General features: G+C 38.1%; 1 protein-coding gene across 3 annotated transcripts in view; it reads right to left on the reverse strand.

Annotated features, from left to right (window-relative positions):
- cabp2a (calcium binding protein 2a) overlaps positions 1-13003 on the reverse strand; it is a 28164-nt gene that overhangs the window by 1183 nt on the left and 13978 nt on the right. The window contains exons 1-6 of one of the 3 annotated variants that reach the window (XM_084715843.1): positions 10572-10636; positions 9291-9512; positions 2549-2579; positions 1275-1409; positions 793-902; positions 514-661 (exon numbers count right to left, since the gene is read on the reverse strand). In XM_084715843.1, the coding sequence (XP_084571969.1) occupies positions 514-661; positions 793-902; positions 1275-1409; positions 2549-2579; positions 9291-9512; positions 10572-10619 (694 nt within the window). In that variant the 5' untranslated portion in view covers positions 10620-10636. Of the gene's footprint in view, positions 1-513; positions 662-792; positions 903-1274; positions 1410-2548; positions 2580-9290; positions 9513-10571; positions 10637-13003 lie in introns of those variants that run through there. The other 2 variants (XM_084715842.1, XM_084715844.1) reach the window with 2 other exon arrangements.

A 13003-nucleotide genomic window follows, 5' to 3' on the forward strand; every position in this document is an offset into this window, starting at 1 on the left:
AGAAGATGTGTTGTCATTGTTGGTTAAGAAAATGGGTAGTATCACCTTTCCACAATGTCTTTTTTCTTTTTTTTCTTAGCCTGAACATCCACCTACTAGATCAATATATACATATCACCAGTTTGAGTTAAGGTCTTAACTTGGGCTCCCAGGAGAAAATATTAGTCCATTGTCACTCCATTGGCCAGGTGCCCATCTACAGCTGTATATATTGTTTTACTTTATTTTGTTTAATATTTTTATCATAGTCTATTTTGAATGTAAATAATTTGCTTTATATATGTTCTATATGTGCGTTGTGTGAAGGAAATACAACTGTATTTTCCTTGTGCAGCCCTGTGTTGTAATGATATTAAATGCCCTGGATACCTTGATGGCAGAAATCATTATACTGGTTTTCATTGTTTTTCAAAGACAATCATTCTGGTGCTAATCACTGCAGACACATTCTCGTATTTCTTATCTTTTTTTTCCCAGAGATTATTTATCTTTGGTATTACAGTCACCACTCACCTTCAAAATCCACCTGTCCATCCCCGTTGAGGTCTACGTCTCGCAGGATCTCATCGATCTCACGGTGGTTGAGTGCCTCCCCCATTAACTTTTTCATGGCTTCCCTCAGCTCCCCAAGGCTGATCTGACCATCGCCATCAGAGTCAAACTGCAAAACAAAACAATTAAAAAGCATATAAAAAGGAATATTAGAGATGAATGTTGGGGAGAGAGAAAATCTACTCAGGGGACCCCTGAGACAAACTGCGGGGCTGAAAGTTAATAAACTCTATTGCAGACCTCTTTGAAGGCGTCCCTCAGCTCCTTGACACCAATCATGTCTGCAGTCTCAGCGAGCATCTTGGGACCCATCAGTTCCACAAAGTCCTCAAAGTCCACTCTGCCGCCACCTAGAGGGGAATAAAATAGACAACATTGTTAACTAATCTATTTTGTATCTTGAAACGCACAATATATAAATTCTGCTGCTGGGGGGGTCTCTCTTATATTATAAGAAATGATGAAGTTTGATGACGTTGTGAATTGGCGTGGGATCAAAAGAGCTGCTATCTTATTTTAAACAACCACCATCGCTTATGAAAAACTATCTGACATAATTCAGGCAGAAATCATGTTCATGGTTGATGTAATGTTAAAGTTTTATTCAGTGGAGGTTCTTGCAACTAGAAACTAGAAACTAAAGACGTTATAAAATCATAAATGTGTGTTTTGTGTGTTTCTTTCTCTGTGTATGTGTACTGACGTGTGCATGTAGGACTCACAGATCTGCTGGCTGAGTTCTATGAGTTCCATCTCTGTTGGCATGTATCCCATTGTCCTCATGCACTCCCCAAGGTCCTTACAGCTGATGAAACCGTCCTTGTCTTTGTCAAACTCCTTGAAGGCCTCACGCAGCTCTGCAGACAAGATGCATGACGAAAAGAGTGGATGTAGGTGTGTGTAGAGGTGTGGGTCTGCCATAATGTCTTTTTTATAAAGCTACTGCATGGTTTTCATAGTTTGGCTGGGAGAATGTAAACACAGGCACGTTTAATATGATTTCAAGGACAAGCTGACGAAGCACCAAAAAAATTTACTAACAGCATTTGCAATTACGGACTTTCAATTAAATCAGACTTGGTTCATAAATGACTTGCAAGTAGAACACCAACAATTTTAGATATCAAAGTCTGTTTACACATCTTGGAGAGTACTACTGCATATGTGAAAAAGGTTACAGTTATATAAATTGCCTCAAGTGGGATATTTTGAGTCAGTATTGGCTGGGTTTGAAAATGTCTGTCCAGAGTTAGAAAGCAATGAGATTATCAGTAATCTGTCAGACTTTGACAACAAAGAATAATAAAAGCAGATGATATGTCCAGTTCTACTGTAGCAATTTAAAAAGAAATCTAAATTGGTGGCATATTCTATTAATCACATTACACGCAGCATTAAAAAAAATGGTTAAATGCATGCCAAAAGGATTTTTTCACAAATTTGTTCTTATGAATGGTTACCATTAATAATTTTATACAGACATTATAAATCATAAGCCCTTTATACCTTGTGCCTTATTTGAAAGTGAAACCTTGATTTATTTTTGTCTTTATTTCAGTTCTTTTTTATTACATGAAATATCCAAGTCTATATTTCTTTACTTTTCTAAATATATTTGGTATCTACATAATAAAAGTCACACATTTCAGGGACTGTTTACTCCATAGAGTGTGAAAGTGTGAGCCAGACCTGAGGAATATAGATGAACTGTGCTTAAATTGTGAGGAATAATCTCCTCCTTTGAATAATAATCCTTCACTTTGATCTTCCACAGTTCAAGTGAGAAAAATAAAAATCCCTGCTGGTTCACATAGCTGACACTCAATGAGAAGGCAAAGTTGGGGAAGCCTTTTGAAATTCGGCTCTATACAGTGAAGCACGATTTTTCACAGCCAAACAGAAGGTTTGGGGTTTGAACGGAAGGCAGGTCAGGAAGAAGACAGAGGGAGAGAGATGTGCAGGGAGGATTTGGATTAAGCTTTTGATATCTCTGTACCTTCCATTTCCTCTGGTCGGAGATCTCTGTCCTGCGGTGGTGCAGATAGAAGACATGACAGAGAGATGGACAGCCGGTCAGATTACACACACACCCACCGACCCATATACACACACACACACACACACACACACACTAACAATATCATTCTATGTATCTTGTTTTCTTTCACACACACATCCTCACAATGGCAAAGCATGCAGGAAACATTTGACTGCCTCAGCAGTTTCGTTCATGTTCAGCTGCCCCAGTAGAGATTCTGTTACAGGATTATTTGGGTTTTGATCCGACTGACCTTAATAACCTTTTTAGTTGATCTGCTACACAATTTCGTGTCCAATCTCATTCTGCTCCCGCTGGTGGAGAAGCTTTAGAAGTCTGCTGGGCATATGCTCCCAAACAAGCATTTAAAGGGACAGTTCACCCCAATAACAAAAATTCATATTTTTCCTCTGGCCTTTAGTGCTATTTATCCTTCTAGATTATTTTGGTGTGTGTTGCAGAGTTTTGGAGATATCAGCTGTAGAGATGTCTTCCTTCTCTTGAATATAATAGAATTAAATGGAACATGGCTGATGGTGCTCAAAGCTCTGAAAAAAACTCAACAGCAATTTGTCTTTCCAGAGCTCATGACCTGGTTACTAAAAACAATCCACACAACTTGTTGTGAACAGGTTTGTGTAGGAACTATGTTTTTCCTCTTATTTTCTTAATGAAACTGCTCACAACCTGTGTCCTTAGAAACTGCATTACTGTAATTCTATTACTTTTGGCAATTAATTAGTAATTTTATTACTTTTGGCAGTAACTAGACATATAACTAATTACTTTTGTCAAATCAATAACGCAGTTACAGTTGAAAGTACTAAAATTTAAATGGGCTTGTTACTCTTTACTTTTGTCTTACCTGGAACTGCAGAGGACAGCGATCACCAATCCCTGATCCCTGATCTATGATCTAACATCATCTGACCTTACGGGGGTGCAAGTCAGTTCAGGCAATGTGAGCTTACTTTTTATAACAGCATAACATAAACAGTTCATAATAATTATTTATAACTACTGCAGCAACACGTGGTTAACATATCCAGCGTCTTGTGTGTCTTCTACTAAATCCTGCTGTCCTAACCCCTGGCAGTAACAGGACTCATTTTTGCCCTCTGGTGGTTGGGAGTATCAATAACATCTATTGGTGATAATGAGTACAATGAAAGATAAAAATCTTGACAGTTGTCACCAAAATAATAAAGCTACTCTGAAAGGATATAACTACACTAAAATGATAATATAGCTGCACTAAATAATAAAGTGTACATTAAAGGTATAATCTGCAACATTTTCCTAAAAAACAATGTATAGACTCACATGACATAATCCCTTTCAAGCATCAGTTATGACCAACTAGAAGTGTGTGGTGGTGTTTGTATCTGCAGAGATCCTGCCTTCTGCCTGTTTTGTCCTATCTTTTCCTCATTGTCTGGCTGTGTGCGGGACATTTCACCAACCCAAAATGTTGGTATTTACCTTCCTGATGCTTTCATGAACAGCTTGGACAAATCCCACTGGCTTTACCTCTGACAAAAGAATTAAAGTCAACATTTAAAAGTAATGCAAAAGTTACTTTCACAAGTAACTTATTACTTTTATATGCCATGATTGGTGAAGTAAGTTTTTTTGTAAGAAGTGGTAACTGTAACTAATGACTTAATTTCCATAATTTGCTCCAAACTGCTCAAGGTCTGTAGCTTATATTGACAAACCAGGTCATGTGTTCTAGAAAGAGACATTACTGTTGCGTATTTTTTGGCATTTTGAGCACCACAAACCAAGTACCTTTTAGTCTCATTACATTGGAGAGACATTTTTATGACTGATATCTGCAAACCTTGGCAACTCACACTTAAATAACTGAGATGGATAAATAGCACAACAGGGAAGAGGAAAAATGATGTTGGGGTTAAGCGTCCCTTTAAAATGTGTGTTTTTTTTTAAAAAAACCTTGCAGAGTGACAAATCAAGCACACTCCCTTTGATGTCTCTTTCCTTTTCCAAACACACATCTGTATACACACCATGCAAAAAGCTGCTAAAATGGTTTGTATGTTGATAAAATTCTGAGAAACCCAGAGAAAACCACCTGAGCCTAACATGTACTGAAATTCATGAGAAATACAATTAAATGGCACTTTGACAGATTCTTATTATTATTACAACAAAATGGATTTAGAGACTTAAATGTCTCAGAAATTAGTTTAAATGATTTTGGCTGCAAGCATACACTCAAATTCACAGTTACACTTTGTGCTGAATTGACTCCAGCACATGGCCTGGACAAAAGGTGAAGCCAGGATAAGTTTGTTCTCGACGTGTTCTGTGAGGCTCTGACATCAGCAGCAGGAATAATACAAGCCTGGATTAGAGGATGCAGGAGAGAGAACAGTGGCAGGGAGATTACAGCTGTAAATTGTATTACAAATCACGAAGGCTTATCGGTTTTTCATTTCCCTATCTGCTGCTGATTTTTTTTCATCTGCATCTGCATCTGGACTCAGGTTCAGCCAGCACTTGATTAACAAACATTAACACACCTGCACAGGCTGAGCATGCAGCAAAAACACACACACCATTTCTCCTGGCTGTCAGTTTGGAAGAATTTGTGAATGACTGGTTGAGCCAAATTTAGACACAGAGGTGAGGAAGCAGGTGTTTGTTCCCATTTTGTTGGTTTTCTGCTCTCATTCTTAAATTACTAGTGCCACGAATGGGGTAACGCTTCATGCAGTCAACTCCAGCTGTACTGCTACACACGTGACACGCCTCATTCTTTACAATCATCTACCAAACACACCCTCTCAATTTGGCAGTAAGTTTAAGCTGAAAAAGTTTCCATCTCCAGGGAGTGATGAGGTCGGAGCCTCCACGCCAGACTCTAGGGCCCAATCCCAATGTCCCCCTAAAACCTTAAGCCCTGAACCATTATGGACTTTGCTTACGTCACCTGGTAGTGCCTCAGTGTGCGAGGCTGCAAGAGCCTGAAATAGTATAAAGAGGAATGAGACAGCACTTTGTGACATAACAAAGTGACACAAATTCATTATGAGGAACATAATGTGAAAGTATTATCAGGCAAAATAAAAAACAAAATGCCTCGTAAGGTTTCAAAAGCTTTCTTTACTTTTAATAAAGTTATATTGATGAAAAGAATTCAGTTCAAGGAGAAATGGTGAGATCTTAGGTGGAGATTAAGAAAATAAAGGTTTGTGAATAAAAAACTTTGCATATAAAATAAGAAATTAATCAGATATTCAAGATCGTCATCATTTATGTGCCATTTTTTTCACATGTCCCTGCTATGAACTGTGGGTAATTCCCTCAGGCAAAGTCTGCATAAATGCAGACTTATGAAAAATGTGCATTAATGGCTCAAAAGGTTGTGGACTTTACCAGCAATGCACTTCTGTACACCCTCTGTGAGTGTGTGAGGGTGGACATTGGGATTGGACCTAATGTTCTGCTGCTATACTAAACATTTCAGTTTTCTGACTGAACTACTATTAGACTTCCAGCAATTGCTTTATAAAACTTCTAAAACAAAAGCATCATCAAAAGTTTTTGAAAGTAAAATATGTTTGTGTGACAATTTGCTTCAGGGATGATGGTTCCAGTAGTTCTATAATGTGGCAAAAGGGGAGAAGTGTGTAAATGCAAACTAGAACTCACAAATACTAAACTCATTAAGGAGCACTCAATTTATGGCTCATCCTTAGTTAGCCATTTTCGAGAACAAAAGGGATTATGGGGGATTAATAACCAGTAAAAGCTATCAGTCTCACTCTATCCAGCTCATAGACTAATCCAGTGGTTCCCAATCTTTTCCTGGCATGGCACCCCTCACAAGCTGAAAAAGGTTCACACCCCCAGTCCATAATTATTATCAGTCATTAATAATAACAGCAATATCAACAATAACTGAAATAAGGGTCAGCATGCTGGCATTATGGGTACATGCTTAAACTTTATAGAGTTCTGCACCTCACACCCTGTGCCCTGTTATTGGCTGGGGGCTGCACACCAATATCCAAAGGTTAACTCCCACAAACATCATCCTGAACACAAAACACAGGCAGAGGGCAGAGTCACAGACATACAGATACAGACATGCCACACATTTCTAGTGGGTCATAAGTGATGATTGACAGGGATTATTTTTTATGAACCTATACATATAACAGCTTTATGAGGCTGTATTATACAGTATGCATAGCTGTAATATACTGTGACAAATGCTAATATCAGCATGTTAATATTGCTCCAATGGCAATGTAATCATGCTGATTTGATTAGGATGCTACACTCTAACTGCTAGTTAGCAGGTACCATATCCTGAATGTTTACCATGGTCATCATCTTACTTTAGCATGCTAATATTTACTACTTAGCACTTAACGCAAGGTGTATGGGTGTAGAGGTATGGTGGGATTTTAAAACTTCTTTGTTGAAAACAGTGAAAACTAGGTTGATCAGTGCAGTGTGAGTAAACCAAAATCTACAATACATAATAGTATTAAAAGATTCAGAGAATCCAGAGAAATCTCTGCACCTTGGGGGAAAGGCTTAAAACCAACATTGAATTCCTGTGACCTTTGACCCCTCAGGTGACCAACATGACCATGTGAAGGATATTACTGTACAGGGACAAGAACACTTTGGAAAAATGAAAAAAACAGTTTGTCGCTGTATCTACAAATGCATGTTGAGACTCTATCCGTGCGAAGCAAAAGCCATATATCAACAATATCCCGAAACACTGCACACATTTCTAAGACCTGAGCTGATCTGAGAGGGACTGAAACAGAGTGGAAAAAAGGCCTGTGGTCTGACAAGTCAACATTCCAGATTGTTTTCAGAAATCATGGCTGTTTAGACCTCTGGACTAAAGAGCAGAAGGGCTATCCAGATTGCTACCAGTGCTAACATTGTGGTGATGGTAACTGCCACATCTGTGAAGGCCCCATTAATACTGATAGGTACAAACAGGTTTTGAAGCAGCATATGTTGCCATCCAGATGACGTCTTTTTCAGAAATGTGTCTGCTTATTTCAGCAAGACAACACCAAGACACATTCTACAATTGTTACAACAGTGTGACTTTGTAGGAGAGGGTTCAGGTTCAGGTCTGTCCTGCCTATAGTCCAGACTTGTCTCCCATTGAAAATGTGTAGCTCATTATGTAAAAAATACAACAACAGAGACCCCGAACTGTTGAGCACCTTAAGTCATATATCAAGCAAGAACAAGAAAGAATTTCATTTTCAAAACTTCAACAATTAGTGTCCTCATTTCTAAAACACTAACTGTTAAAAGAAAAGGTGATATATCACAGTGGTAACCATCCCCGTCCCAACCTTGCATCAAATTCAGAATGAATCTATATTTACAAAACACAAGAACGTTAACAATAAAAATCTTGTCTTTGTATGCGATTAGAAATGCCACTGCACTTTTACAGTTTGTGTTGGCTTATGTTTTGAAAAGCTAATTGATTCAGTAGTTGCATTATGAAACGTTTTCAGCTGTCTTTGCCTCTGCCCAGTCCCCTGCTAGTTAATCTAACCAACATGTGCAAGAAATTTCCAGAGGGTTTTCATTTTTGGTAAGGTAAAAGCACTCTAACAAGTTACTTTTCAATGGTAGTAATCTTGTAATGTAACACTTCTAAAAGTTACAGTACCCATACTGTTGTTCTGTTGTTAATACAATATGACAATAATCATAGCAACTTTAAGATTTAAGTTTGATATAAGGTTGGTAACACTGTTCCAAGTGTGAAACTATCATACATGCATTTTAACAGTGTGTGCCAGACAGTGAGTCAGTGACAAATTAAATCTGCTCAGCTGTAAACTAGTTCATAAGTCTGCCTTTAACATTCTCCACTGGAATTACACTTATTCATGTACTAAAAAACACCAAGGCCAGCTACAAAATACAGTAAAAGAATACAGAGTCTATGGAAAAGACTTCATTATATTTCTCCTCTAAACTCAAGCCAAGGTCGTCCAGTACCTCAGGAGCCTATAGCTCAATAAAACATCTGTGATCAATGAGGACACTACTGTCCTAATGGCCCTTCTCAATTAGCGCTGCTAGTTGCACAGTCAGGAAATTACTCTGTTATTGATCCCCCCGTCCAGACATTAATCTGAAATATGGTTATATCACCTGTGCTGTTAGACAGTGAATTTATGATCTAAATAATAATCTCTACAAATTCGCAGGCCAGTTACTGTCTGTTATATTACTAATTAGTCTCCTTTTACAGCTCGCAACTTCTTTCTTTCTTTCTTTCTTTCTTTCTTTCTTTCTTTCTTTCTTTCTTTCTTTCTTTCTTTCTTCACTGAAATCAGATTTTTCATGTTTTTTTTTTCCCCACCAAATAATATTCTGTAGCAAAGGTGTTCTGGTACAATCACATATTTTCTTATGACGTGTGATGGTCTATAGGATTGATGGTGGGGTTGACACTCACAGGATGAAGTTCTCATTAGTGGAAGATGGGATGGGAAGGCTGAGATGATGGATGGCCTTTGCTTCACCCTCTTTTGGACAGTGAGGCCACTATGGAAATGGATTAATGAAGAGATTTATGGGTGATTTTGGCTATGATTCTGTACTGTGTAGCTGTGTGTGTGTGTGTGTGTGTGTGTGTGTGTGTGTGTGTGTGTGTGTATGTCATACATACAAGCTGGCTCTGTGCGAAGCCCTGTCTGAGGAAGATACAAGCAGGCCCCACTATGTTGTGCAGCATGTTGCAGTTCTTAACCAGAGCGCACAGGGGCTCGTCGAAGTCCCGCTCGCTCCCTCCTTCCTCCTCGTCCTCCGTGTCCACCTCACCTGCACCGCCCAGGCCGCCCAGCATGGCGGCAGATAATGGGGCACCGCTTCGTTCTACAGGTGACTCCCCCTTAGAGGAGGGGAACCAACCAAATTAGGATAAAGTTATGACTTAAGTTCCACTGACTGCAAATAAACAGGCTAACTCACAAGTACATTTTCATTGTGTTATGGCAGCAATAAGTCATATTTTAAAATATAGATATATTAGTCACACTTTATTTGACAGTACACTAATAAAACATAACAAGCCTTAGTTTGTATCAAATTAGATGAAAACTAGACTATTACTTTATTAGATGATAAATTTGGGGCACATGACAGCTGCACTGTAAACTAAAGTATATTATTATCTATAGTTAGACCCTTATCAGGCTTTCTTAGAGGATTATTAGGGACACATTGAAACAGAACTGTACTGTAAACTAAAGTGTATTATTTCCCACTGTTATATCCTGATTATGCTTTATTAGAAGACAATTTGGGACACATTATAGAAGAACTGTACTGTAAACTAAAGTGAAATCACATACCCGCTACCTGAGACACATCTTCTTTGGCTGGTCCCGTACAATTTTCAGCAGCAAAGTCCAATACTTCCTTGATTGAATCATGTTATCTGCCTTTCATCTTACAATATATCTGTGCCTTTACCCATAGATAAAATATTCCTCTTTTGGCATTTACTTAGTAGATCTGATCATTTTAAAAAAGGGGAGTAGCAGATATGTGATTTCACTTTAGTTTACAGTACAGGTCTGTTATAATATGTCCCCTCCTATCCTCTGATAAAGTACAATAAAGGGTCAAAGACTGCCCAATAAAGAAGACATTACTTCTAGTTTTTGTCTAATTTACTACAAAATGTGTCTTGTTATGTCTTATTAGCGTACTGTAAAATTAAGTCGGACCGATGTATTTATATTATTTATTGGAAACAAAATCCATTTGAATGATGGCTGCGTCTGATAGGAAGCTATTTACAGCTCTCATGTAGCATGAAAATTGTCAGAAGTATGTTGAACTTTCACAAATGATCAGACTTAGATATTCACAAATCATTATCTTTCATTTCTTAATTAGTGCAAACTCACTCTGATACATTATCTAAGCTGAAATAAGTTCTTACCTTCTTCCTTTTACTGTTCTTTTTAGAAGCTTTGTTGATGTTTCCCATCACCCTGCCCTCTTCTTCCTGTCTTCCCCCCTCCCTGTCCTCCTTGTTTGTCCCCACACTTCTCCCCTGTTCCTCTTTTTTCCTCTTTTTCTCCCTCTCTGCTCAATAGTCACATAAAAGTCCAAAGTCCATACTAAATCCAGTGCAGTCCACGGGGGGCAACACCTCTCAACACCCGGCGAGGGTGAAGGCAAATGTTCCCACTTGCACCTCTACTACTGAAAGCGGATGAGGACTCCTCTTAGTACACGTGCTACAATCCAAGATCCTACTGGTCCAGTGAGAGGCAAGGTAGGCATATGATGTCGCCTTAAATCCTACACTCCTATAGGTTGCTGGAGGCTTGTCATGATGAGCTTTGAGACATGTAGTGTGATATTATGGAATAGCAGCAGGGTGCTGGAGATTGACGGGGTAGGGTGGGAGAGTTGGGTCATATCTGGGGCTGAAACAACCTGCTGCTGCCAGACTCTGGCTCTGATTGCACGACTCGACCATTTTCTCCCGCCCTTTCTATCCCTCTCTCAGCCTCTCTCTCGCACAAACACACTCTTTTTTTCCCCCTATTTATCTGTCACCCCCTCTCGCCACGAGTGATCCCTTGAATTTGGACCAACTTAATCTAATCCATCCCACCCACCTTCCTCTCTCTCCGCCTCTCAAACATCATGCTTATGGTCTCAAAATGACTAGTCTGGCAGAACTCTGTGTGTTTTATTTCTCTGTGTGTGTGTGTGTGTGTGTGTGTGTGTGTGCGCATTTGTGTGTGTGTGAGAGAGAGAGAGACAGAGAGAGACTCAGACAGACAGAGAGAGAGAGAGAGAAGGGGGAGGGGATGGTAGAATTATGGATGGAGAATTGGCTGCCTGTTTAATCCCTGGCATTTCAGATTAGAGGGAAAGAGTTATGTTGACAAGCCATGGGTGTACAGGCTTGAAGTGGGAGATATAGAAGAAGAGTATTTATATTACCCAGCCTCTTTTATACAAAGGGAGAAAAAGATAGGAGAGGAAAGATATGGATATATAACCTCAAGAAATTACACAGTTGGATACCAGTGACCAGCAGACAGGATTTTAAATAATACTGAGGTCAGAAGTTCAAAACCCCATTTAAAAGCTACTACACAGAGTTTATAACTGGTCATGAAATGTCTCAATGTAACAATGATGTCTGACATACATAAGCAAATGAGACCATCCATGGGTTATTTCAATTTAGAGATTTTTCTTTAGTTATACTGTGTGGTTATTACAGGCTTAACACTATTGCTGTTGTCCACAGGGGCTTTCCAAATTGCGAATTGTGAGTATTTCAGTATTTAGTATTCAAAAAAAGAAAAAGTCACATTTCATTTAAACATTCAACAGTTATAATTTCTGTGAATATTAAATGTTAATCTGTTTCATTATATTACATGTTTATATTACACTCAAAAAACAAACATGTTGAGAAAACTCAAACTTTACAGGCAACTTACTTCAACTGAGTTTTGAGCCCGACTCAAAGTCTCAGGTTTTTAAAGAGTTTCATCGATAATAATGTTTTGTTGAGATAACTTTTCTCCTTTAGATAAACTTGAATCACTGAGTTTTAGAAACCCCAATTTAAAAAAAAATTGCTGAATTCATTAAAGTGAAAGTGAATAATGTTTTAATAAGTATATATTTTATTTTATATTTTTTAAATATTTTCAGTTGCAAGCATTTATTTTCACGCACCTAAATAATGATGAATCAGGTTCACAGATTCTTGTCAGCAATTTTTTGAAATGCAAAGTTTTGTTGTTTTCTAAAACTCAATGATTGAAGTTCATCTAAAGAAGAAAAGTAAATTAACTCAACAAAATATTGTAGGTCAGCAAAACTTTGTTTAGTTTATTTCAAATTAAGAGTTAAAGTTTGATTCAGAACTCAAAAATACATTGAAGGCATTTGCCATAAAATAATGAATTTTCCCAACTTTTGTTTGTTTGTTTGTTTGTTTGTTTGTTTGTGTGTTTGTTTGTTTTGTACAGTGTATGGTCTGGTACCCGGTTTGAAGCTCTGGTGGAAAATGTTAAATTCTTTTCAATTTACGTAATGGTATAATAGCCACATTAAACAGTCCACATTAAAATATCTAAAAACAAATGTTTTTTCTCAAATGTGTAACTTAATTCCAGATAGTTGTATGTTTCAATTGGTTGCTTGTCAATAGTGTCAACTCCCCTTTAACCCCTCAGCTGCTATAACTTCCAGGTATAACAGGGTGTCCATCAGAGAGTGAGGAAGGAAATCTGCAAACAGAAGTCATTTCAACAATAGATCGTGCTTCCTCCAATTCTCTGTTTGTACTGCAGCATTCATTTGAATGTTACTGACTTATATATTCCTCCTTTTATA

The sequence above is a fragment of the Lutjanus erythropterus genome, chromosome 3, assembly GCF_056507025.1.
Source record: "Lutjanus erythropterus isolate fLutEry1 chromosome 3, fLutEry1.hap2, whole genome shotgun sequence".
NCBI classification, from domain to species: domain Eukaryota; kingdom Metazoa; phylum Chordata; class Actinopteri; order Lutjaniformes; family Lutjanidae; genus Lutjanus; species Lutjanus erythropterus.